The following is a 26,470-nucleotide window of genomic DNA, read 5'->3' as shown; positions in this document are numbered from 1 at the left end:
TAAAATGATAAATGGTATATAGTTTATTTTTTGTTTGTTTTATATTTTTGGCTTTTCTTGGGGGACCATATCTTATGGTTCTCAGAGGCTGCTCCTGGCACAGTCCTGGGGAAAAGATGGTAGCAGGGATCAAAAATGGGGTTCTTGCATGCAAAGCATACACTCTATCCCTAAAACCATCTCCAAGCTTGTGTAGTTCATGTTTACCACAACTTTTTTTTAAATTGTGTGCTCTCAAAAACCAAAATCAGGGTTCTCTGATATGTTAAAAGAGTTGACCCTAAAGCTGAAGATATTCGTGCACTTTTTTTTATTAGTGAAACACCGTGAGGTACAGTTGTAGATTTACAAATTTTTGTGCTTGGGTTTTAATTATACGATGATCAAATACCTATCCCTCCACCAGTGCCCATTTTCCACCACCACTAATCCCAGTATCCCTCCCACCCCCTATCCCCCCCCCCAATCCCACCCTGCCTCTGTGGCAGGGCATTTCCTTTTGTTCTCTCTCTCCTCTTGGGTGTTGTGGTTTTCAAAAGAGGCATTGAGTGACAATCATGTTCGGTCTATAGTCTACTTTCAGCATGCTTCTCCCATCTTGGGCGGATCCTCCTAATACTCTTTATTTGGTGCTCCCTTCTCTATCTGAGCTGCCTTTACCCCTAATATGTGTGGCTGGCCTCCAAGCCATGAAGTGAACTTCCTGGTACTTATCTTGGCTATTCTTGGGTGTTAGTCTCCTATTTTGTTACTTTATGTTCCCCAGATGAATGCAGTCTTTCTACGTCTGATCCTCTCTTTCTGACTCATTTCGCTTAACACGATACTTTCCATGTAGTATCACTTGTATGTAAATTTCATGACTTCATCTTTTCTAACTGCTACATAGTACTCCATTGTATAGATGTACCGAAGTTTCTTTAACATTCATCTGTTCTCAGGCACTCAGGTTTTTTCCAGATTCTGGCTATCGTAAACAGTTCATGCACTTTTCTGCATGAGTTTGTTAAGCCAGTGGTAGCCCTATGTTTTTTTTTTTCAGTTCACATTTTTCTATATTGTCTTGAGTCAATAGCCATCCAATTTAGGTATGCTATTTTTGAAATATTTTCTTGTATTTATAGTCTGTGGTGTTACAGGTTTCTTTCTCTAATGGTTATGAGCCACAGTTAGTAATGTGTAGAGAATGTTGTGGGGACTGGGGGCGACAGCTCAAAAAACTGGAGTGCATACCTGGCATTCTGAAGCTCTGATTTTGGTCATCACACTCCATGTTCCCCGCATATCACTGGATGGCTCTGGTGAACCCCAGCACTGCTGAGTTAGAGTAGCTCCTCATTGTGGGTCCCAAGCATTGAATTATCCAGCTGCACATTTGGGTTCAGAGTGGCCCCCCCAGTCCCTGGCGCACTTCTTACAAAGTCCCCAAATCCCCCAGAAAAAAATTGGTGGTGGCTGGTATGGTCAGAGACTATAATGTTCAAGATTATATTTTAAAGGGTTCTCTAATATTTAGTTTGTCTTTTGTAATATCTTCATATTTCTTATCTCTATCTCACTCTCTTTTTTAAATTGTGTACTCTAAAAAACCAAAATCAGAGTTCTCTGGTATGATAAGAGAGGACGCTTAAGTGTAAATGTATCTCATTTTCTACAGTTCATTGAATAATTCTCAATAGCAGTAAACCTAAAGAAAGAATCTACACCTGAAGAAAGAACATAAACATAAAGAAACTATGACTCTCTGGTTTATTTATTTGCTAATCTGCTACCTGCAACATGTTTCAAGCAGCAAACTCATGACTTGACTTCAGAACCCTCCAAGCCAGAGCCTCCTCCTTTCATTCCCTTCCTTCTGTACTTCCCCCCGCCCCTTGCTGTATGATCTCCTAAATACTAAGACCAATATGTCATTCACTCTAAGAATGATTCCATATGGCACCCTCAAGGTCACTTCTGATCACTTAGCTTGGCCAATGGGGTATAAATGGGGCCAGTCCTATTCTTTCTTACCATCTCACACAATTTCATCTCCAAGGGTGTCCTGTAGCACTGTAGCACTGTCCTCCCGTTCATTGATTTGCTTGAGCGGGCACCAGTAATGTCTCCATTGTGAGACTTGTTGTTACTGTTTTTGGCATATCGAATATGCCACAGGGAGCTTGCCAGGCTCTGCCGTGTAGGCGGGATACTCTTGGTAGCTTGCCGGGCTCTCCAAAAGGGATGGAGGAATCGAACCCAGGTCGGCCATGTGCAAGGCAAACACCCTACCCGCTGTGCTGTCGCTCCAGCCTGAAGGGTGCTCTATGTCTACCTTTTTCCTCCCTCAGGGTAGGCTACTCCCTAAAGGAACTGCATGTCTAGTGCCTGTCCCAAGACTGAAAAAGAGCAGCTTACCTTCTTGGAGAAGCTTTGCTATTCAACTAATTATTTCCTCTAGTTTCCTAAGCACCTGACTCATATCACCTCTAATGGGACACCTCACCTCTGGATAGAATCTAGCTCAAAAGTTCTATTAATGGTGCTAGCTGTAAACATTTTGGTGTTTGTCCCCTGAGTGCATTTCAATGGAAAGAATTGCTGTGCAATGGGGTAATCATGATGCGATGGGGTTGTTCATTGATAGGTACTGATAAATTATTTTCTCTTTGGAAAGTGGATCAATCTGTTTACATCCCACATGCAGTCCCAATAATTCAAATTGCTTCACTTTGTCATGAGCAGTGTTTTCTGTCTTTTTAATTTTAACCATTGTATAGTGGGATCAAACTGTGATTTTAATTTGTATCACTTTTATAACTAACAAAATTGAGAACTCCATTTATTAGTCATTTTGAAATTCTCTTTTGTAAAGACTCTTTTACCCATTTTTCTATAGGATTGTTTGCTTATTTTGCATGCTAGATTGTCATTGTTGCTCCTATTGGATTGTGTAGTCACCCCTATTACCATAAACTGGTCCATCTAGGTTCTTTCAAACACATGAACCATTGACTTTCCAGCTCTGTAACCTGCTTTCTTTCAGATCGTGGGGTCTATGCTACATACACATCTTCCAGATACTTTTTCTGTGTAACCAGCCACCCAAAACACCGTGGTAGAAAACTACAATCATTTTCACAATGCTCAAGAATTATATAGCACAGGATTGAGGTGACTTGTTCAACCATGTCTTGGTCTTAGCTGGGAAAACTGGAACAGTTTGGGACTAAAACTGCACATCAGAGTGGCTGTCAGTGGCTTCTTATTGTCTGAACCACCTCAACCTTCTGGCAACCTTCAGGATGGGAAATGTAATTCTATCTTGTAAATGGGCAAGGCTGTGTTGTAGAAAAAAGAGGTGGTGGGATGAGAGCTGTGACTATTTATACTGTAATGTTCTTTCTTTCCTGGGAAGAAATTCTCATTTTGCCTTGTAATTGGGCTGTGGCAGATTTTCAGATGTATTTTTTATATCATATCCAGCATCAACAGCACATTTGGTCACAGCAAGTCCCATCCTCCACTGCTGTCCCCTAGGTGGTTCAGTGAGATGTTGACATTAGCAGTGCAGGTAGTTAGGCATACAGTAGGTGTTCTGCAAGTGTGTGTTTCCTGGAGTGTAATAAATAGCATTTCACAATTATTAGTCGATTGTTTAGTGTGATAACATTATCATCAGTGGAAGAGTATTCTCTTTTTTTAACTTTTTAATTGAATCATGTGAGATAGACCCTTAAAAAGCTATTCATGTTTGGATTTCAGTCATACAGTATTCCAACACCCATCCCTCCACCAGTGTATATTTCCCAGCACCAGTGTCTCCAGGTTCCCTCCCATCATTCCCCACCCTCCACCCCCTGCCTTCCTTATGGCAGGCAATCTCCATCTCCTCCTTCTCCTTCTCCTTCCTCTCTCTCTCTCTCTCTCTCTCTCTCTCTCTCTCTCTCTCTCTCTCTCTCTCCCCCTCTCTCCCCTTTTGGGCATTGTGGTTTGTAGTAGTGATACTGTAAGGTTACTGCAATCTTAGATCTTGTTCAGTGTGATCATTTCCAGCTATTATTGTCATACTGATCTCTTCTCTATCTTACCTACCCTCAGCCCCCAAACACACTATAGTTAGTTCCAACCATTGACCAGTCCTTCTAGCCCCTGTTTTTCCTGGCCATGGATATTAGTCCTCCACTATATATTTTTATATGCCAAAAATGAGTGCAGTAATTCTATATTTGTCCCTCTCCTCCTGAATCATTTCATTCAGGATGATACTCTCCATGGATAAAGAAACATAGGCACATCAACACAATAGAATACTATGCAGCTATTAGGAAAAATGAAATCATGAAATTTGCCTATAAATGGATGGACATGGAGAATATCATATTGGGAGTGTATTCTTATACTTGAGGGAATCTTATTGTAGTATTAGATTAAATGTAGTATTATGAATTTTCTGATATCAGTTCATGTTTAATATGTTTCAATATAACATTCAGGAGTTACTTGTCATGCATCTACATGATAAACTTGCTTTCAAATAATTTAGAAAAATAAATTCATATGTGGTATTGACCTGAGGATGGAATCTGCCCACTATGATAATAAGCATGTAGGAATAAGGCTAAAGGCAGATACAGGAAGGGCATTTTCTCTTTCTTCCATTTTCAACTCTTATCTACAGTCTGTCCCCTGGTGAGGTGGGGTATTAGTGGGTTACAATATGGTCTCCATAGATCACTATGTACATGACTGAATTACCCCTAGTTTTCTGTCTGAAGAAACCCTGGTTCCCCATTCTGGTAAAGTCATCATGAACTATGTCATCAGTTTTGAGCTATAGGGATCAGAGTCTGAGTAAGGTTGTGGGAGAGCATTGTTCAAGAGGCCGTGGTCGTGGGTGAAGGAAGTAGAGGGAACAAGGCCGAGATCATCGGCATTCCTGGAGGGATATGGGCAAGTAGGGGCAGGGTGTGATTTCTAGGGTGGCAGAGGAACAGATGGTAAAAGAGAGAAGCTGGAGGTTGTGTTGGGGGATGAATCTTCAGCTCAAGGTCTTTGCACCCCTCAAAGGGTTTTTGAATGAGCCAAGACTCTACCATTGCCTCTGTGGCAAGATGGGGGGAGAAGCTGGATGGAGTAGGGTAGGACAGCAGTTGGGAATTCATGTGTTGCCTGCTCTGAGCTCTTTCCAGTCTTTCAGGAATCTGGTCTCATTGTGCCTTCCCTGGACCCTCATATCCAACTACCTAGAAATTATTAGAATATTCAGAGACAGAAATAAGTATGGGTAGTCATCACTTAAATTCTCAAAGCACTGAAGGATTTCTCTGCTTCCCTGCCTTACAAAAGACTCATAAGGTCTTTTGACTATGAAAGGAGACTCTCTGAAGAGCTTCTTCACTGCAGACATTTGGGCAGATCTGCCACATCCTGTACCCGGGCACTGGTTGCTGCATTCTTGAAGCATAGACCAGATGTGCAAATTCTGTGGCTGTGCCCAGGGTCTAGTGCAGTACAGCATGCTTTTCTTGGAAATCATTGGTGATTTGTTAGAAAAACAGGAAACATTGGGGCTGCTGGTGTACACTTTGACATTTTTTTTTGAACTCCTTTCATCTAACTCAGTCTCAAGATGTTTTAAGGATATTCCTGTTCAACCCTGCCCTTCAAGCCTCTTCATCATTCCTGTCTCCTCCCTGGCATCCTCTCTTTTCATTCTACCTCTTGCTTTCTGCAGCCTTCTTCATCTGCCCCCAATCACTGCTGCAGAAGTGGGCAAGTCTAGGCAACCGTGGTAACAGGTGTGGTGTCTTGGTGATATAAGTAACTATGAGTCAGGCTTCCCCACACCTGTCCACCCAGTGTCCCCCACCCAACCCCACCTTTTTCTTTGTGGTTAAACCGGAAGCTAAGTGGTCTCTGTGTACTGAGACCTGCTGCAGGTGGGACAGCTGGCTAGTTACTGTCAATCAAGGCTTATGTGGCTAGAAAGGGAAATACTTTATCCCTACTGGGTTAATCTGGAGACTGAGGAACTATCAGATGTCATTTTATTCTGGAGACACTAAATTTAATAGAGGAGAGAGCTCTCCAATTGTCCCAGAATCTATGCCCTGATTAAAGGAGAAGAATGGGAGGGGGATGAGTTTGTCCCTGCCATAGCCCAGCTGTAGTCACGGTCATTCTGTGCACTGGGGTCCATAGTAAAATGCTCTTAAGTACTGTCACATAAGTGCTCCTTGGAAAGATTGTCCTGGATATCTTCTTGGCAAGATCCCTGAGATGTGTGATGATTGAGGAGGGGATGTATATTCAATCCCTCTTGCATTCTAGCAATCCAATAATATGGCACTCATCCTATAATATGTCACTTATGGGGAGGGCCAGTTCTCATTTTATGGAAGAAGAAACTGAAGTCCAGAGAGATCAGGGAATTAGCTCATTGCTTTTTATTATTTAATTAGGCTTCCAGGAGGGAAGTCTCAGGTCAGGGAGCTGTTTTGCCCTGGTGGGGTCCCTTTAATGGACTATGCTCTGAGTTTTTTCTAGTGCCTCTGCACCATGTCCTCAGCTGGGGCCCTCCCCTTTCCCTGGGGAACCAGGTTCAGGGGCTGTCCTTCTGAAGTCATATAAGAAGTCTGTTATTAGAGATTAGAAACTCCCAAACCTCTGGGAAGTATTGTTTTAAAAAGGAGAGAGAGAGAGAGAGAGAGAGAGAGAGAGAGAGAGAGAACGTGAAAAACTAAGATGGAGTTTGCCAGCTTGAGAAATTAAAGCAACGTATTTAGGGAGGTCCCCAGAGGGGGAAAAATGTATTTAAGAAATTCTGTATTAGGGAAGCAGAGCAGGCAAGAAAGTGACCTGTTCTCACACCAGGACTTGATGGTTCAAGAGGCATCGAGAGAGAGGGGAAGGACTACCTTCTGTCCCATTCCATATGTCTCTTTTTTGTGTGTGTCGTACAGTTTCTAGAATCAGAAACTCTAACCTAGGGATCATTTTAATGTACCTGTAATTGAAGTTTTGTATTTCATTCCATTAAGAACTTAGATGCAAAATACATACCTATATGTAACAAAAAGTCTGAAAGTCAACATCGCGTATATGCAAACTATGCAATATTCTCGGAAAGACATAGTTTTAGAGATAGTAAAAGATTAGTGATTATTATAGATTTGTGAGAGAGAAAAGCATAGATTAAGAGATTTTTAGGACAGTGAAACTATTCTGAATGATATTGTACCTTATGACACAAAGAGTGAACCCTAGTGAAAACTACATTTATTGCAGCTACACTTTAGTTGTGTAGCGATTGGTCCATCAGTTGTATCAAATATACTACACTAATGAAAGATATTAATAACTGGGGAAACTTTGGGTGGGAGAAAGGTGGAAATGTAGAAAGGGTATATGGAAGTTTGTTTTTATTCAATTTTTCTGTAAACCTAAAAGTTATTTAGAATTAAATTTTATAAAGAGGAAAAAAATAGAACATTTTCTTCTCACATCCAATTCTGAGTCCCACCCCATCCTGCCAAGATCTGTCCAATAACTCAGTTTTCATTTTCTGCCACACTTTCCCCAAGTTGCTACTTTATTGGCACGAGAACTGACCAAAGAGAGGGGAAATTTTAAATAAAGAAAGAAATGACTAGCCTCATGAATTGTCTCTGTTTTTGCTCTGAGGCCATAGAAATCGCTCCTGGAAATCTTGGGTTCTGACCTGAATCTCTTCCTTTGACCTTTGGACAAAGGAAATACAGGCTCCAACCAATCTGCCCACATGGGGGTGGCAACGAACTCTTTCAACACCCTAGTAAGGACTGACTGACTGGGAAGCTACAGTAGAAATGATTTTCCTTTGAGGCTTAAGGAATATCCCCTATTACTTGTTTGATCATGGCACCATATTTGGGTGGTTTTTTGGATTAGCATATTTCCATATTCATAGAAAAATGAGTATAGGGAGAATCCTGATTCTTTTTTTTGTGATGCAGCAATATAATTTGTTTATTTTTTTAATTTTTATTAGTGAAACACCATGAGGTACAGTTGTAGACTTACAAATTTTTGTGCTTAGGTTTCAGTTGTACAATGATAGAGTACCCATCCCGCCACCAGTGCCCATTCTCCACCACCAGTAATCCCAGTATCCCTTCTACCCCCCATCCCCCCATCCCACCCTGCCTCTGTGGCAGGACATTCCCTTTTGTTCTCTCTCCTTTTGGGTGCTGTGGTTTGCAAAAGAGGCATTGAGTGGCAATCATGTTCGGTCTATAGTCTACTTTCAGCATGCATCTCCCATCCTGGGCGGATCTTCCCTTTATTTGGTGCTCCCTTCTCTATCTGAGCTGCCTTTACCCCTAGCATGTGCAGGTTGGCCTCCAAGCCATGGAATAAACCTCCTGGTACTTATCTCGGCTATTCTTGGGTGTTAGTCTTCTATTTTGTTACTTTATGTTCCCCAGATGAATGCAGTCTTTCTACGTCTGATCCTCTCTTTCTGACTCATTTCTCTTAGCATGATACTTTCCATGCAGTATCACTTGTATGTAAATTTCATGACTTCATCTTTTCTAACAGCTACATAGTACTCCATTGTGTAGATGTACCAAAGTTTCTTTAACCAGTCATCTGTTCTCGGGCACTCGGGTTTTTTCCAGATTCTAGCTATTGTAAACAGTGCTGCAATGAAGAAAGAAACAAGTGCTGATGTCACTTCAACTATACTTTTTTGCCTCTCTGGGATATATTCCCAGGAATGGTATTGCTGGGTCAAATGGGAGCTCAATTTCTAATTTTTTGACAATTGTCCATACTGTTTTTCAAAAGGGCTGAACCAGTTGGCAGATGTCACTTCGACTATACTTTTTTGCCTCTCTGGGATATATTCCCAGGAGTGGTATTGCTGGGTCAAATGGGAGCTCAATTTCTAATTTTTTGAGAATCGTCCATACGGTTTTCCAAAAGGGCTGAACCAGTCGGTATTCCCACCAGCAGTGAAGGAGGATCCCTTTCCCACCACATCCACGCCAGCACCAGTTGCTTTTGTTCTTTTGGATGTGGGCCAGTCTCTGTGGTGTAAAATGATATCTCATTGTTGTTTTGATCTGCATCTCCCTGATGATTAATGATGTAGAGCATTTTCTCATGTGCATTTTAGCCATTCGAATTTCTTCTTTGAGAAAGTTTCTGTTCATTTCGTTGTCCCATTTTTTTTCACTAATGAATTATTTCAAACTCTTATTTTTTATTTTTTATTTGTGAAACGCCATGAGGAACAGTTGTAGACTTACAAATTTTTGTGCGTGGGTTTCAATTATACAACGGTCTATAGTCCTCTTTCAGCATGCTTCTCCCATCCTGAGAGGATCCTCCCAACACCCTTTATTTGTTGCCCTATTTTTTGATGGGGTCGGATGTGTATTGGGCTAATATCCTTTTCCATTCTGTAGACTGTCTTTGTATTTTGGTCACTGTTTCTTTTGAGGTGCAGAAGCTTCTTAGTTTAAGATAGTCCCATTTGTCTATCTCTGTTTTCACTTGCTTGGCCAGTGGCCTGACATATTTGAAGATACCATTAGCTTCAATATCATGGAGGGTTTTGCCGACTTTGTCTTCAATGTACCTTATGGAGAATCCTGATTTTTAAAAAATTTTTATTAGTAAAACACCATGAGGTACAGTTGTAGACCCACAAATTTTTGTGCTTGGGTTTCAATTATACAATGATCAAGTACGCATCCCTCCACCAGTGCCCATTTTCCACCACCACGTATCCCAGTATCCCTCCAACCCCCCAATCCCCTCATCCCACCCTGCCTCTGTGGCAGGGCATTCCTTTTTGTTCTCTCCTTTTGGCTGTTGTGGTTTTCAAAAAAGGCATTGAGTGACAATCATGTTTGGTCTATAGTCTACTTTCAGCATGCTTCTCCCATCCTGGGAGAGAATCCCTATTTCTGAGCTAGGTATGAAGATTAAAAATCTTGAAATGGTAGGTAAGTTCTTATTGTCAAAAATTAAAATCCAATAGAGGAAACCTAGTGCATTTTAGAATCACTTTTCCCACTTATTATTTTTTTTTATTTTTTATTTTAATGAATCATTGTGAGATACAGTTACATATAAATTTTCATGGTTACATTTTAATCAAACAATGTTCGAGTACCCATCCCTTCACCAGTACCCATTCTCCACCACCAATGTTCTCAGTGTCCCTCCCACCCTCTGAGATACTGATGAGGACTGTGTTGAATTGTAGATTGTTTTAGCAAGATGATTGGCATAATACCAATATTGTGTCTGTGGACTTGTATATAACTCTCCTCCACTTATTCTTGGATCTGGGGGTTTTACAAGGTTTTTCTAAATGTATCCCTAGTAGTTTAATGTTATTTTGAATGGTATATTTACAAATTTTATTTTCTAACTTGTAATGACTTCAATGTAGAAATAGAATATAGTTCTTATACTGGCATGGTAGCGTATAACTTTGAGAAATTCACTTATGGTATTTTAGAGTCCTTAGAAATTTCCCATGTCCACATCTAATTTTTATGGTACTTTTTCTTGTCTTATGACAATGATTATGACTGTCAGTGAAATGTTCAGTAAAAGTTGTGAAAAGGGCCAGAAAGATAGCTCAAACTGGAGCTGGAACACATGCTTTGCATGACAGATGCCCAAGTTCATTCTCTGGCATTATTTAATTCCGCAGGCTATGCTGAAAGGATCAAGTCAAGGGTAACCCCCGAGTACCTCTGGGTATATCCCTCTTCAGAAAAAAAAAAGATGTTGAGGACAAATATCTTTGCTTTTTCTAATAGTAAAGGTAAAGAACTTGGGATTCACTTTATAAACTTTTTCATGTTGTTCTTTATCAGTTTATATTCTCTCTTTTTCTCTTCTCTCTCTCTTTCTCTTTATCAGTTTAAAATAGTTCCCTTCTGTTTGTAGTTTACTGAGAAATTTTATAAGTTAGTATTGAAATTTTTGTTTCATTTGTTTTTGGACCACATCCGGCTGTGCTCAGGGCTTACTCCTAACTCTGTGTTCAAGGGTCACACCTAGCAGTGACCATATGTGGGGCAGCATCAAACCCAGGTTGGCCATGTGCAAGGCAAGCACTTTACTAATTCTCTAGTCCTGGTGTTCACGGTAGATCACTGTAGATCACGGTCCTCCCGTTGTTCATCAATTTGCTTGACCGGGCCCAGTAATGTCTCCATTGTGAAACTTGTTACTTGGTTTGGCATATCGAATACGCCATGGGGAGCTTGCCAGACTTTGCCGTGCGGGCGAGATACTCTCGGTAGCTTGCCGGGCTCTCCGAGAGGGGCGGAGGAATCAAACTTGGGTCGGCCATGTTGGTTGCATGCAAGGCAGACACCCTACCCATTGTGCTATCGCTCCAGCCCAGTCCTGGTGTTGAATTTCTAAAGTTTATTATTTATTAAGTGTAGTTATTATGAGATTTTTCTTCAATTTTCTAATTTCTTTGATTTTTTTATTAAGAAACTGTGATTTAAAAAATGGTTCATAGTTGAGTTTCAGGAAAATAATTTTCCAACACCAGTACCAGTACCAGTACCAGTGTCAACATGCCTCCATCAATGTTCCCAGATTCCTTCAGAAACATTTTAAAGTTTGCTTATTATAGTTGGGCCTCATGCTTTCAGTGTTAGTCCTGTTCGTCCTCTTGTTCATCTCTTCTTACTTGTCCCCTCCATTTATTTTCCGTTTACTCATTTGTATAATCTAGGGTCTAGGGTAACATAGGGGCCCCTTTTGATACCTTGTATTCCTTCACCCTGTTATTCTATATGCCACAGACAGATAAGTAAGAGCATCTAGTATTTGTCCTCTCCTGACTTACTTCACTTAACATGATATCCTCCAATTACATCCAAATTGCAGCAAGTCTATGATTTCATCAATTCTTGCTGCTTCACAGTATTCCATTATATATAAATATAACTTTTCATATCCACTCATTCATCTTTAGACACCTAGGTTAATTCAGTATTCTAGCTATGACTCTAAGTGATGCAGTGAATAATGGTGTGAATATTGTCCTTGTTTCTTGTGAATGTGTTGGGGCTAGATACTAAAAAGTGGAGTTCCAGGATTATATGGCAGTTCTATTCTTATTTTTCTGAGAAATCTCCATACTGTTTTCCACAAGGGCTGAACCAGACAACATTTCCACCAGCAGTGAATGAGAGTTCCTTTTTAGGACATCCCTGCCAAAACAGATGAGTCTTTGTTTGTTTGTTTGCTTTGTTTTTTAATATGTGCCATTCTCTCTGTTGTGAGATGGTCTTATTGTTGTCTTGATTTGAATTTCCTTGATTATACTTGATAAGGGCTGGAACGATAGCACAGTGGGTAGGGCATTTGCCTTGCAAGCGGCCAACATGGCCGACCCTAGTTCGATTCCTCCGCCCCTCTCAGAGAGCCCGGCAAGCTACCAGAGAGTGTCTTGCCAACACAGCAAAGCCTGGCAAGCTACCCGTGACGTATTCGATATGCCAAACACAGTGACAATTGTCACAATGGAGACATTACTGGGCCCGCTCGAGCAAATCAATGAACAATGGGAGGACAGTGACAGTGGTACTTGATAATGAGCACTTTTTATGTGCCTGTTGTCCATCTGTCTGTCTTCAGAGAAGTGTCAGTTCCTTTTCTATTCCCATATTTTAATAGGCTTTGGATTCTTTGGTTGATCTTTAGTACTTATATAAAAATACTTTTTTAAATTTTATTTTTTTGTTTTTTATTTTTATAATGTAGGAGTACTGCTATTTATTCAGCCATTGATTAAGCTGATTGAATAAAAATACTTTTTATATTAACTCTTTTCTCTGATTGTTGAGTGCAAATATTTTCTCTCAATCTGTTTCTCTGATTGTTGAGTGCAAATATTTTATCTCAATAACAGGATAAAGGAATGTAAGGTATCAAAGTGTCTTTTAGTTTTAGCCCTTCTTTCTTTTGCAATATAGAATTTTTTTAATTTGATGTAGTCTTATTGTTTATTTTTGTTTCTGATTGCCTTTGCCAATGGAATTATATCATTGAAAACACCTTTGTGGCTCAAATATAGGCATTCTGCCCATATTTTTCACGATGTATTTTATGGATTCTGGTCTGATCTCAAGACCTTTGACTCGCTTAGAATTGACTTTTGTGTAAGGTGTGAAACATGGATCTAGCTTTATTTTTGTCATGTGGTTATACAGTTTTCCAGCACCATTTGTTTAAAGTTCTATCTTTACTCCATTTCATGTACCCAACAATTTTGCACAAAATTTGTTGACCATAGATCTGGGAATTTGTCTTTGTGTGCTTGATTCTAACTTACTAGTCAGAGTTTTTCTAACTCACTAGTCTGTTCTTAGTCCAGTACCATGCTGTTTTGATCACTATGGTTTTTTAATATAGTTTCAGTTATATAATGAGATATGTCCCAATTTTTTATTTCTCAGTATGGATTGGCTATTTGGGGTGTTTTATGATTCCATAAAACTTTCTTATTGAAAAAAATTCTTATTGACTATTCTAAGTCCTTGAAGCATATCATTGGTGGGGATTGTATCTAGCTGTATAATAATTTAGGTAGGAAGGTCATTTTGACAATAGTTATTTTTCTAATTCATAAACATGGAATAGTTTTTATTTCCTAAGACCTTTCTTCTAGTCCTTTCTTAAGTGAATTATAAGTTCACTTAAGGAATTATAGTTTTCGTAGTATAGGTCTCTCCCATCTTAAGTTGATCCTTAGGTGATTGTGTTTTGGAACACTGTTTTGAATGGAATGGACTCTGAAAGGAGTGGAATTTTTTATCTCTTCCTCTTCTAGTTCATTATTTGTATATGGAAAATTCAGAAGATTTTTTGCTTGTTGACTTTATGACCAGCTACCTTGCTGTATTGGTTTATTTTTTCTAAGAAACATAAAGAGTTCTTTAGTGAACTTTTATAAGGGCTGGAGCGATAGCACAGCGGGTAGGGCGTTCGCCTTACAAGTGGTCAGCATGGCCAACCCGAGTTCGATTCCTCCGCCCCTCTCGGAGAGCCCGGCAAGCTACCGAGAGTATTCGATATGCCAGACACAGTAACAACAAAGTCTCCAATGGAGACGTTACTGTGCCCGCTTGAGCAAATCGACGATCAACGGGAGGGCCTTTACCTTTACCTTTATGTCACCTAAAAATAGTGATAATTGACTACTTTTCCTGTATGGATCCCTTGGATTTCTCCTGTATTTTATTAATTTGGTTAGTTACTTTGATTTTCAGAGTTAAAACTCTTTGAATTCCTGGGTAAATACATTTTGCCTTTAAATGTATTTATTTTAAAACATTCATATTTGCACGTTGCTGTATTTTATTTGCAAATAATTTGTTAACGAGTTTTGCATTTGGGGTACAGGGAAATGGTTCAAAAGGATGGAGAGCACGCTTTGTATGCAAGAGGCCTGAATTCCATCTCTACAACCACTTGTCCTCCTGAGCACTGCTGGGGGCGGTTCCCAAATGTAAAATATTGAGGCAGTTTTAGCATCTTGAGATAAAAACTGCAAAATATTGATCAGCAGAATTTTGGGTGCATATAGTAATATTTTGTGGGGTTTATTGTTTGTTATTTTTGTTTCATAAGTGAGTTGGGGAATTTTTTCCTCTTTGAGTAAGAGTAGTGTTATTTCTTTCTTAAATGTTTGGTAGAATTTTCTAGTGAAGCATTGTGGTCTGAAATATTCTTTGTGGGAAATATAGTTTTCCCATTAATAATCATGAACCATTTCCTTGAATTTAAAAAAATTATAACGAAACTTTACTTTAATAAAAATGTTTTAAAATGTAGATTTCATTTATAAGCAACAAGTGCTTATTTTAAGGTTTGTAAATGAGGACAAAATATTGAAAATATTTGCAGGAGTTAAGAACTATTCAAGTCTTACAGCCACTAAAAAACGATTCAAAGAAATTCAGATCTGATGTTGAGTATGTGCCTGCAATGGCAGAGAATATATCTTGCATATGTGAGGCTCTGGGTTAGAAGCTAACATAATGTGCCTCTCTCCCCCAGTACCTCAGAGAGTGGCCCTCATACACCCCAGCACTGCCTGGCATGACTCTTCACAACTATCAAAAACTGACGTGCTACTTTGAGACAATATCATTTATTTGGGATTAAAATAGCAATGACCAGATTTTTTTTAATTTATTTATTTTTGGTTCACATCCATAGATGCACAAGGGTCACTCCTGATTCTGCACTAAGGGAACTATATGGTATGCCAGGGATCAAACTCTAGATGTCTGAGTGCAATGCAAGTGCGTTACCCACCCTGCTGTACTCTCTCCAGTCCCTCAATGACTACAATTTTTTTAGTTTAAACTAACAAAAAGGGTCCTTACCAGCTATTACAGGACTAACCCCACCAATACTACCGTGATGAATATTTTATTAGCCCATTTTTGCAAATGAACAAAAGAGCAGGAATAAAGGGGTTGGTCTAAAATATTCTTAACTAAAATAAACTAAATAAACTATTCTAAAATATTCTAAACTAAAATAAACTAAAATATTCTCACTTGCAAGAATCTATCCATGAACAGTATTTCTCCCACTCAATTAATCTTTTCCTCATAGTTTTTAATCCAAATAATAAAGCTACAAATTTTAAATTCCTCCTCCTCCTCCTACTCTCCTCCCCAAACTCTAAGAACTTTGGCATAAAGGTCTAACTGAAACAATTGCTGTCCTTTGAGGTGGGCCCCAGACATAATTGGGGAGACAGAAGAAACCCTACTTGATACACTTTTATGGCTCATCATGATTCAGCTTTCCCTTCCGTGAAATGATGAGGAACTTACTTCTGAGCTGCTCCAAGAACTTGGGTTGAAAGAGGAGAAACCATTTTGTGGAGCAAAGAGTCTGTTGATGATATTTGGGCCAGTAATTCAAGCCCTAAACATCATTTTTGAAAGTGTTCAATCTCCCAACTTCTCCAGCAGGTGCCGTTATCTCTAAGTCTGAATAAGACTGAGATAAAGAGGATCTTGTATTTGGGCTGCCATTAAAAGCAGAGGGTGAGGCCTCATCAAGTATTCATGCCCAGGAACAAACCCCCATACCAAGTACTGGAAACAAGTCAGGTAAGAGAGGAACTCAATAGCCTAAAATCTGCTCATCTGGTTCGAGATTAGTGAGCTCACTAGCTGGGTTGCCTGTGGAGGACTCAGCAGACAAAAGCAACTTCGAAAATTACCATGAAGTATATCTTTGCATCCAGGTACCATGAATGGAAGCACTATAGGTACTGAACTCAGTCTTTCATCTCCACAGCCCAAAAGGAGAGAATCTGGAAAGCTTATCTAAGTCCTGAGCAAGTTTCTGCACCAGGCTTTGAGCTTTAGGATTGTGATCCTTGGCAGATGTAGTCTTGCACCCAGATCTTGGCACCTGCCATCTCTTACTGGAACATTCTCCTTACTTCTATCTGCCTTTCTATTACGTCTTTTAAATTTTTTAAATTTTATTTTAGGCACCATTCATGGCTTATAATACTGCTAATGGTAGGATTTTTCTGTTATATCTTAAATGTTCTTTCTGAGGGCTCCCTGACCTCCCAACAAGCTCAAATAGACTTCCCCATTCAACCCTTTTCAGCAACATCACTTCTTCATTTCATGAGACGTCATCTTTCTTTGATAAATTGTTTAATATTTGAGACTCTATAATGGAACATGTCTGCTTTGGTTGCTGCTATGTCCCTAGTGCCTGGCACATTGTATGTGGTCATAAAATACATTCGATAATACTTCCTCTATGCTTATCCTGCTTTCAAAGTCCTTCTGTTTCACATGGAGTTGTGTTCCTCTGGGGCTAGGAAGGTTTTTGGATTTGCTTGTGTGATGTTTCCACGTCACCACTGTTCCCTTCCATTACTAGGTGCAGTTAGAATTCCATAGTTCTTTGCATGTTGTTTGCATGGATGCACTATGAACTCCATTATTCTCCTTGTGGTTTCCTAATGTGTCCTCAGTTCCACAGAACTGGAGCACTGTTTACTCAGTTTCTCTCTATGACTTGATCTGACTGTCCAACCACAGCACATACCAGGAAGGGATGAAAACAGTGTGATTTCTCAGGCAAAGGAAGCTGTGGCAAGAACTGAAGCATAATAACTTTTGTGTTTTGAAAGCTGATACATACAGCACAGCTGTCTTGTAGAGAGTAGATTATTGTCACTGTCACTGTCCTCCCGTTGTTCATCGATTTGCTCAAGCGGACCCAGTAACGTCTCCATTGGAGACTTTTGTTGTTACTGTGTTTGGCATATCGAATACCTCACGGGTAGCTTGCCAGGCTCTGCCGTGTGGGCGAGATACTCTCGGTAGCTTGCCGGGCTCTCCGAGAGGGGCGGAGGAATCGAACTCGGGTCAGCCATGTTGGCTGCATGCAAGGCAAATGCCCTACCGCTATGCTGTCGCTCCAGCCCCAGATCATTGTCATCTCTGTTTTATAGATAAGTAAGCTGAAGTTTGGAAAAAGTAAAGAACTTTTCTAGCAAATACCAAAGTGGAGATCTAAGTTCAAGTCTGTTGATGCTCAGGGTCTAGTTTAATCACTGTGCTCAACTGGTCTCCTGTTATGCTTGCCCCTTGGCCTGTGGTTCTTGAGGGAACCTGGGTCCTGTCAAAAAATAAAGAAACTGGGCTGGCTGAGGACTCTCAAAATTTGACACTTCACATAGTTCCTCACCTGGTGCAATAAGCTGTCTTAAATGCCCTTCTCAGTGACTTTTCAGTCTGATCTACATATCCTTTGACCTTCCTTGTAAGATATGGAGAGGCAAAGTGAGGTTTTTGGATGACGGCATAATTACTAATCTTAGGGAAAGAACAGGAAAATGGCCACAGAGAAGGGGAAAGCTAAAAGTAACCTGGGCATCCAGGAAAGGTTGTCAGGGTAGGAATGTGTCACTGGGTCTTTTTTTTTTAATTTTTTAAAATTTTAATGAATCACCATGAGATACAGTTACAGAAGGTTTTACAAACCTTCGTGATTACATTTCAATCAAACAATGTTGAGTAACCATCCCTCCACCAGTGCCCATTCTCTGCCACCAAAATTCCCAGTCTCCCTCCCACCACCCCCACCTCTTCCCACCTTCTGCCTCTGTGGCAGATACATTCCCTCTTACAGAGCTCTCTCTCTCTCTCCTTTTGGCTGTTTTGGTTTGCAATAAAGGTAGTAAGCGGCCATCATGTTTGGTCCATAGTCTATTTTCAGCACACATCTACCATCCCGAGCAATCCCTTCAACCATCGTTCACTTAAGTGATCTCTTCTCCATTCCACCTGCCTTTTCCTCCAAGAAATGAGATTGGCTTTCAAGCCATGGAGTGATCCTCCTGGCCCCTATATCTACTAGCCTTAGGTGTTGGCACTGGGTCTTAGAGTTGGAGCACCTGCCCATTGTGTGAAACTTTCTATAGCATTCTCATTAGAAATTAGCTTCCAACCTTACATAAGTTTCCAATTCTTACCTATTCCTGATAGGTAAGAGATGCAGGTCTTAAAAATTCAGGGAAAATAATAGCAATTCTATTAATTCTATAAAGAATTGCTATTCTTAACCTAGAGCCCCACCTTCTCCTTCCCAATCTGCCATCTTCTGGACACTCCCAGGACACTCTGTGGGCTCTTGAAAACACTTGGCACAGACCCTTGTCTGCTTTTCTGCTCCTATCCTTGACCCTTCACTTATGGCCTTGTGACCTGCTAGATCAAGTAAGTGCTCCTTGAGCCTGAGTTTTTCAAGCTGACCTCTGTTTTACCCATCCAGGCAATGACTCAGGATGCAGACAGGGACCACAACTTGCACAGAAGACCGAATTCTACATGCCCTGGAGCGCTGCTTGCATGGACTCAGTCTCAACCGCCATTCCACCTCTTGGTCAGGTAGGTCTTAGAGTATGAGGGAGACATGTAAGACCTAAGGAAGCCCCAGGGCCCGTGATGCCCGTGGAAACCTGACAGAGTAGGCCTTCAGTAAATGGGAGTTTTTACCTTTTCATAGTTTCTTCCTCAAACCCATCGGGGCTGCATCTTGATTCTTTAACTTGCACTAGAATCAGAGATACTTATTAAAAACAATTAGAAATGGCACAATTTATTATGGTAGAACAGTTGGTAATTTATGGCAATCCTGTTTATTGATTTTTAATTGTAAAACATAAGGTTTTACAGCAAAACTTCAGAAAGCAAACAGTTTAGCGGTTTTCTCAGTTTTTCGGGACTGAGAAAAAGGGGTACCTGCAAACTGGAGTAGTTGTGTTTGAAGAGTAATGCCTAATTGTACTTCATTACGCTCATAAAGATTTATGAGTTGTAATCCATTATGCTCATAAAATTATTTCATATCCCATATCTCATTTATTTTATGTATAAGACTTCCCCATAAGATGGAAACTCAATACTTTCTGAATATATCCACTTTCTTTTTAACCTCAAAACCTTTGCACCTGCTTCATAGAACTCTTCCTCAGAGAAACACATAGCTGAATTCTTCTTTAGAGTTTTGTTCAAATGTCGTCTTCTCTGAAAGACTTTCCATAGTTTTTGGAATTAAACATAATTGAGATTAAAAGTTTTTTTACTGATTGTATAACCCTTTAATCTCCTAGTACCCCACTGGTCTGTATAATGAAGTTAATAACAATAAGGACTCCCTATCTAAAGAGAGGATGGGGCTTAGCAAGAATACTTAGTGGAGATAATGTAAATAATGTATGTAAAGGTCTAAAATCTTATTGTCATGGAAGTTTTTTTACCTTCTTTCCTCCAACCCAGATTTTAATTGAATTTATCTTATAAACTGGAAGAGGCTATCATTATGTGATATAATGCAAAAACATCTGACTCTTGCAAAGTTAACAAAGACTAATGAACACGTGAACACTATGTTCGAACAATTAGGACTTTGGAAGGAGTCCAGGCATGTCAAACTCCATGAAAATTCATGATTGGACCAGAGTGATAGTACAGTGGGTAGGGCATTTTCCTTGCACATGGCCAACCTAGGTTCGATCCCCGGCATCCCATATAGTCCCCTTAAGCACTGCCAGGAATAATTCCTGAGTGCAGAGCCAGGAGTAATCCCTGAGTATCGCAGGGTGTGACCCAAAAAGCAAAAAAAAAAAAAGAGAGAGAGAGAAAGAAACTCATGATCAATCTTGTTTTGTCCATGTGTCTCCCCTCCCCCAACTGCACATATGACTAACCCTTTAATTTGTGGAGTTTACCCTTGCTGACTTCAGGAAAAGAGACTAATAAAATACAAAAGTGTAGGAAAGTTACAAACTTACAAAGTGTTCATTGAAGCTTTCCAAATCTAAAGGAAAGTAGCTTCCTCTTCCAGTCTTTCATTTTGAAGTACTCTGGGACAGTCTTGTGGCTGCTGGCTATTATTGACTTGTCCCTATATCATGGAATGAAGTTTGAGTGGCTCCTTTCTAATTTTTGAGCAATCCTCCAGCCCACTCCCATGCTCTATTTTCTGCATCTTTGAGATTTGAGTACTCACTGTAGGAAACCAGGCAAGGAATTTAGGGAAAAAGGCAGAGGAGCAGAACCATAACCAGGTCACTGATCTCTATACGGAATCCCAGTCCGTCTCTGAGTCTCTTAAGGCTCCTGTATATCTATATGTAGAACTAAGGAATTTGTCAGCGTGTCTTGAAGACAGAGCAGAGATTCTTCAGAGATTCTTATGAAAAATGTACCAGAAAGAGTTGAATGAACAAGGTCATGAACAAGATGCTAATGGCCCTGGCTCCCTATGAATAGCCAAGCTACTTTGGCTGTGAAAGTGGGCTTTGTCATGGGTTGTGGCATGGGTATGACAGCAGTCCTTTTCCTAAGGATTTGAATGCAGGGTTGGTAACTTTTTGGGTGGCATTGGGAAAACCAAGTGCAGAGTGTTGGCACCTTTGGTACGTTCATAGTCATTGAAGTGGACATCAATACTAGTTAAGGTAATAGTTGCCTATTACATCTCACTCCTTCCTTCAGTCCAAGCTATTGACCACAGTAAAAAGTATTTAAATAGCAAGAAGGAGGAGGAGAGGAAGAGGAAGAAGAAAGAAGAAGAAGAAGAAGAAGAAGAAGAAGAAGAAGAAGAAGAAGAAGAAGAAGAGAAAGAAAGAAGAAGGTGGTGATGATGATGATAATGATGATGAAGATGATGAAGAAGACTGCAACAGAGCTGCCCCAGAAGGATTCTATTCCCTAACCTCAAAGTGAAAGCTCACCTTTCTCTTTATTTGCAGCTGGGCTGTGTCTGAACTGTTGGAGCCTACAGGAACTTGTCAGCAGGGACCCAGGCCACTTCCTTGTCCTCCTGGAATTGATCTTACAGAAAACTGGAGAGGTGGGAGCCAAACAGGAACTAAAGGGATCGTCCTTGAAATAGGCACCCACAGAATGTCAGTTTTGAGGTACTTGGTCTACTATAGGACTCAGTCAAAACTGAGTGGTCTGTTTCATGGTGTGTTTGGGTTGAGAGTTTCTAGAAAGAATTCTGAGCTTCTTGAGAAACTGACACTGGGTATAAGTTGTACTAACTAGAAATAAGAAAGAAAGCAATAGCAAATTTACCGACCCTTCTTCCTCAAATCTTTAAAAAACAAACACCTGAGTGCCAGTGATATAATACAGCAAATAAAGCACTTACCAGATAGCACAGCGGTAGGGTGTTTGCCTCGCAAGCTGCTGGCCTGGCGGAGCCGCGTTCAATTCCTCCGCCCGTCTCAGAGAGCAAGCTACCGAGAGTATTTCATCCACACGGCAAAGACTGGCAAGCTACCCGTGACGTATTCGATATGCCAAACACAGTAACAAGTCTCATGATGGAGACGTTACTGGGCCCGCTCGAGCAAATCGATGAACAACAGGAGGACAGTGCTACAGTGCTACCTTGCATGCAGCCAAACGGGATTTAATCCCTGGCACAGAATATAATCACCCAAGCACCACCAGAAGTAAACCCTGAGCATAGCTGTAGTCCAAAAGTCCAAACAAAGAGACAAATAAAATACCCCAAAGACATGAAAGGGAAACTGATTAGAAAGTAAACAGAGAACTTCCACAATAGATCAACACATAGATATTTGGTACAGTAGGGAGTATTTTGAATACTGAGATGGACTGGGGTTCAGAATAGCTGTGACTCTCCAGGATAAATTCTGGTTTTTATAAACAATTACCTTTCAAGATTTCTTGAAATACATAGCTGAGTAGGGAAATGTGTATCATTCTCTAAGTTAGCTGTTCCTATTAAGAAATAAGTCTGGGTTTATCTAGACTAACCCATGTTCAACTTCTGATGCTAATCATTATCTACTCGTTTTATACTGTCATCTCAAGTGGACCAACTCAGAAAAGCTAAACCACTGCTGGGGTGATTAACATATAAATCCCAATATAACAACTCTTTGGCAATAGGGGAAGGGGTTTTGTTTGTTTTGAGGTGTTCGGGAGCTATACCTGGCTCATTGTCAGAGTTGAGGCCGGAGGATGAGGAGGATATCCAATGAAGCACCAGGGATTTGACCTGGATCTGTGCTCCCACCCTTTTCAGTATCTCCCTGGGTCCCATGGGGAAGCTTTTTAAGAGAAACTGACCAATAAGTCTATCAGATACTTTATTCAGGATAAGGAGAGAGGGAGAATTCTAAATTTGATACTGCTGTGGTCAAGAGACATAGTAGAGTTGAAGGGGCTTTCTCTGTATCTTCAATGCCCCTGAGTTCCAGAGTGAGCAAAAAAACATTTAGCATTTTGACCAAAGAATTCTAAATAGTGTACATACATGGCACTAAGAGATAATTCATAAAAGAAAAAATAGAACTCACAAGCAAATATGGAAAAATTGTTGCCTCAGGTTCTAATAAAATAAATGTAAATTAAAACCATGTTGACCCAATCTTTGCTTAGCAAATTAGAAGAAAAATTATTATAGCTCATAGACAGAAGAGCATAATGATACTAGTACTTTGATACATAAAAGATATTATAAATGGCAAAATTATTTTGAAAAGCAAGTTAACAATAAATTTCAAAGATAGTAAATATTGATAAGCTGATCCTACTTCTTGAAGTCTATCTTAGATAGGATATAAGCAAAATCATAGAAAAAGGGATGTGCTCAAAATTTTTCATTGCAGAGGCATTTAGATAGGAAGAAAGTAATCTCAAATGTTTAAAATTAAGTTAATGTCTTATGAAGATCTATCAGAAGAAATATTACACAGGTAATAAAATTATGGTGTCACTGTCCTCCCGTTGTTCATCGATTTGCTCGAGCGGGCCCAGTAATGTCTCCATCAGGAGACTTTGTTGTTACTGTGTTTGGCATATCGAATACATCATGGGTAGCTTGCCAGGCTCTGCCGTATGGGCAAGATACTCTCGGTACCTTGCCGGGCTCTCCGAGAGGGGCGGAGGAATCGAACTCGGGTTGGCCATGTTTGGCTGCATGCAAGGTAAACGCCCTACCGCTGTGCTATCACTCCAGCTACCTTTTAACATCCAATCAAATTGCATTAGTAAGATTTATTAACGTTCTAGGGGAAATTGACTAAACATTTTTGAAAATACAGAATATGATTACAAATTCATACCATATGCAAATAGAATTCTAAATGCACTAATGATTTAAATTTAAGGAAATAAATCTTTAAAGAAAAGGAAATGTATGTATATGATCCTTGCAAAGCTCCAGGAAGAGAAAATTAATACATATCATTTATGTACATCAAAAAATTCATAAAATTAAAAGACAGAAAACTGGAGGAAAATGTGTAACACAAATGACTGGGTCAATATATAACTGAAGAGGGAAAAAAGAGGTAGTCTTAGAGACCAGGTAGCAAAACAGAACTTTATTTCCATGTAAATTTCAACCATAATATATTTAAATGTTAGATCTAAGAGATATTAAGAGTAAAATACACAAACCATAATTATAGTTCTGCAGAAGAAACTACATAGAGAAAAATAGCGTGAGGAGAAATTCATTAAAATACTATTTGTGATTGGTCTTGGAAGGGGATATTGTTTTGTTCGTTTTTCACTTCTGTTTTTAGACTTGTTGCTTTGTGAGTGCATCGTTTTTTATTTGAACAGAGAAAATTAAAATGGCAACAATAAACCACTGTTTTGTAGTACTGCTGGGAGCCCTCCACCCTGTACATGAGACTTATCCTTTCACTTCTACCCTCTCCACAGGTTCAGGAGAAGGGAATATATGACCTCCTGACCCCACTGGCCCTGCTCTTCTATTCCACTGTCCTTGGTGTAAGTTCTAGGGTGTATCCCACCAGGGGAGGTTGGGAAGGAGAGCATAGTCTTCACACCTTTGGAGACAGAGGTAGTATTCAACCTTCTGACAGCTTCAGGGCAGTCAGCTTGAAGGCCTCCAAGTGACTACAGGTACTTGAGTGGATTCACTTTAAGAATAAATAAACATTTGCCTCTACTTGAGAGAATTTACGTAAAAGTGTTTTAGGGATTGAAGATCATTCTCTGAAATGAATAGTACTAATAGTACCATTTAGGATGACCTTCAAGGTAAGAGCTTTTTAAAGAGGGACTCTCATTTGTTAGGTAAACTGTGTTTTTTTTTGTTGTTGTTTTTTTGTTTTTTAAAAAACTAGGCCTTTTCTATAGACACTACCCTGGGCCCCATCTTCTTCATGTGTAACCTACTTTCTCTGGATAATTTCTGATTCTTGAAATCTATTCCCTTTGTGAATTATTTCTGAAATGCACAGGTCTTAGGTAGATATTGGTAAGCTTTTCCTCACCTAGACTTATCTGTTTGCACTCCTTCTCCATCCCAGACACCACACTTTCCACCAGATTCAGATATTCTTCTGAAAGCATCCAGAACCTACCACCAGTTCTTGACCTGGCCGGTTCCTTACTGTAGCATCTGCCAGGAACTGCTCACCTTCATTGATGCTGAACTCAAGGCCCCAGGTAAGTGTTGAAACAGCCATCACATAAGATAAAAGTCATATGGTCAGAAGGGTTCCAGCTCTTCTAGAACTGTTCTTTGGTGATGAACCTCCTTATACCATATTCCTCAGCCCACATTTCTTGCTTTCTAACTTTGAAGTTTCTTCATGGCACACACAGCACTGCATGGCTGAAAGTATGCAAAAAGGAGACAACTTGAGGAGGGATTCTAAGGGGAAGTTATAGCAGGGGTTCTGAGAAGGGAACTCTGCGTAAGCCCTGAACCTGCTCTGGACCTACTCTGGATAGCCAAGGGGTCTCTAAGGATGCTCAGGTCAGAGAAGCTCCTCCAGTACTGAAATTTGTTCTCTTTACATATAGAAAAATGTATGCATAGATAAATTCAGTTCTGAAAAGTAACTGATGTTGGAATGGACAGGTTGCTAGTGTGGGCATGGCCTGGTACTGGCAAAGTTTTCATTATGAAAACTGTTTTGGAATGAGAGAAAATATCACTGTATCACTGTCATCCCATTGTTCATAGATTTGCTCTAGTGGACGCCAGTTACATCTCCATTTGTCCCAGCCCTGAGATTGTAGCAGCCTTTCCTTACTGTCCTTCCCAACGGTGCCGTATTGGAGGCTCTTCCAGGGATTGAGATCTGTTATTGTTACTGTTTTTTGCATATCGAGTTTGCCACGGGGAGCTTGCCAGTCTCCTCCATGCAGGCTGGATACTCTCGGTAGCTTGCTGAGCTCTACAACAGGGACGGGGGATGTATACAAGCAGCACACATGTTAAAACCAAACACATGTGTGCTGCTTTAGGTACATCAGTGGGCTAGACTATAAGAGGTTCAGGAGCTTTGTTTTATTGTCTCTGGATCTTGGCCATTGATGGGATTACATGGCGCCAGGGCAGTTGGTGGGTGTGACTGCCTAGCTACTGGAAAATGGGGGATCTGGGTGGAGGAGGCCAGTCCCAATCTGAGCAGGCTTGGAGATCTCAGCCCTAAATCCCGCATACGTAGGATCCTCTGTCCGTTCCTTCATGAGTGAGGCTATCCGAGTGTGTGGAGAGTGACCTTGAGTATGGCTGTGGCTGGGTTATGGAGTTTCCCTCCCCGCCCCAAGCAGAACCCCAGCAGCCAAAAACCTCCAAACTTCCAGAAGAGAAAATATAGTCAAGTATAATTTACTTAGAAGTGTACTGATATTAAAATCAGCACATCAATGGATCAAAAGAATATTTACATAAGCATCTCAATAGATAATTCTAAAACATTTGATAAAAACAAATATCTATTTCTGATATTTAAAAACCCTCTAATATGTGGAACTATAATATTAAGAAAGTTTACAGCTCACAGTAAAATACTAGTCATTTGTTTTAAGCTAATAATCATCCTCTTTGTGCTTCTTAGTAATTTGCCTATCTTCCTAGATACAAGTAA

At 40.1% G+C, this 26,470-nt stretch overlaps 1 protein-coding gene across 1 annotated transcript in view; it reads left to right on the top strand.

Annotated features, from left to right (window-relative positions):
* Nucleotides 1-26,470, top strand: part of LOC130024369 (phosphoinositide 3-kinase regulatory subunit 5-like) — a 65,985-nt gene that overhangs the window by 16,579 nt on the left and 22,936 nt on the right. The window contains exons 2-6 of the mRNA XM_056115093.1: nt 16,002-16,145; nt 18,841-18,956; nt 21,326-21,426; nt 24,285-24,353; nt 24,899-25,037. Of these exons, the coding sequence (XP_055971068.1) occupies nt 18,854-18,956; nt 21,326-21,426; nt 24,285-24,353; nt 24,899-25,037 (412 nt within the window). The 5' untranslated portion in view covers nt 16,002-16,145; nt 18,841-18,853. The remainder of the gene's footprint in view (nt 1-16,001; nt 16,146-18,840; nt 18,957-21,325; nt 21,427-24,284; nt 24,354-24,898; nt 25,038-26,470) is intronic.

This window comes from Sorex fumeus, unplaced genomic scaffold, assembly GCF_029834395.1.
Source record: "Sorex fumeus unplaced genomic scaffold, SorFum_2.1 ptg000028l, whole genome shotgun sequence".
In the NCBI taxonomy this organism is placed as follows: domain Eukaryota; kingdom Metazoa; phylum Chordata; class Mammalia; order Eulipotyphla; family Soricidae; genus Sorex; species Sorex fumeus.
The sequence above is the reverse complement of the archived record's forward strand: the minus strand, read 5'-3'. Positions and strand labels throughout refer to the sequence as shown.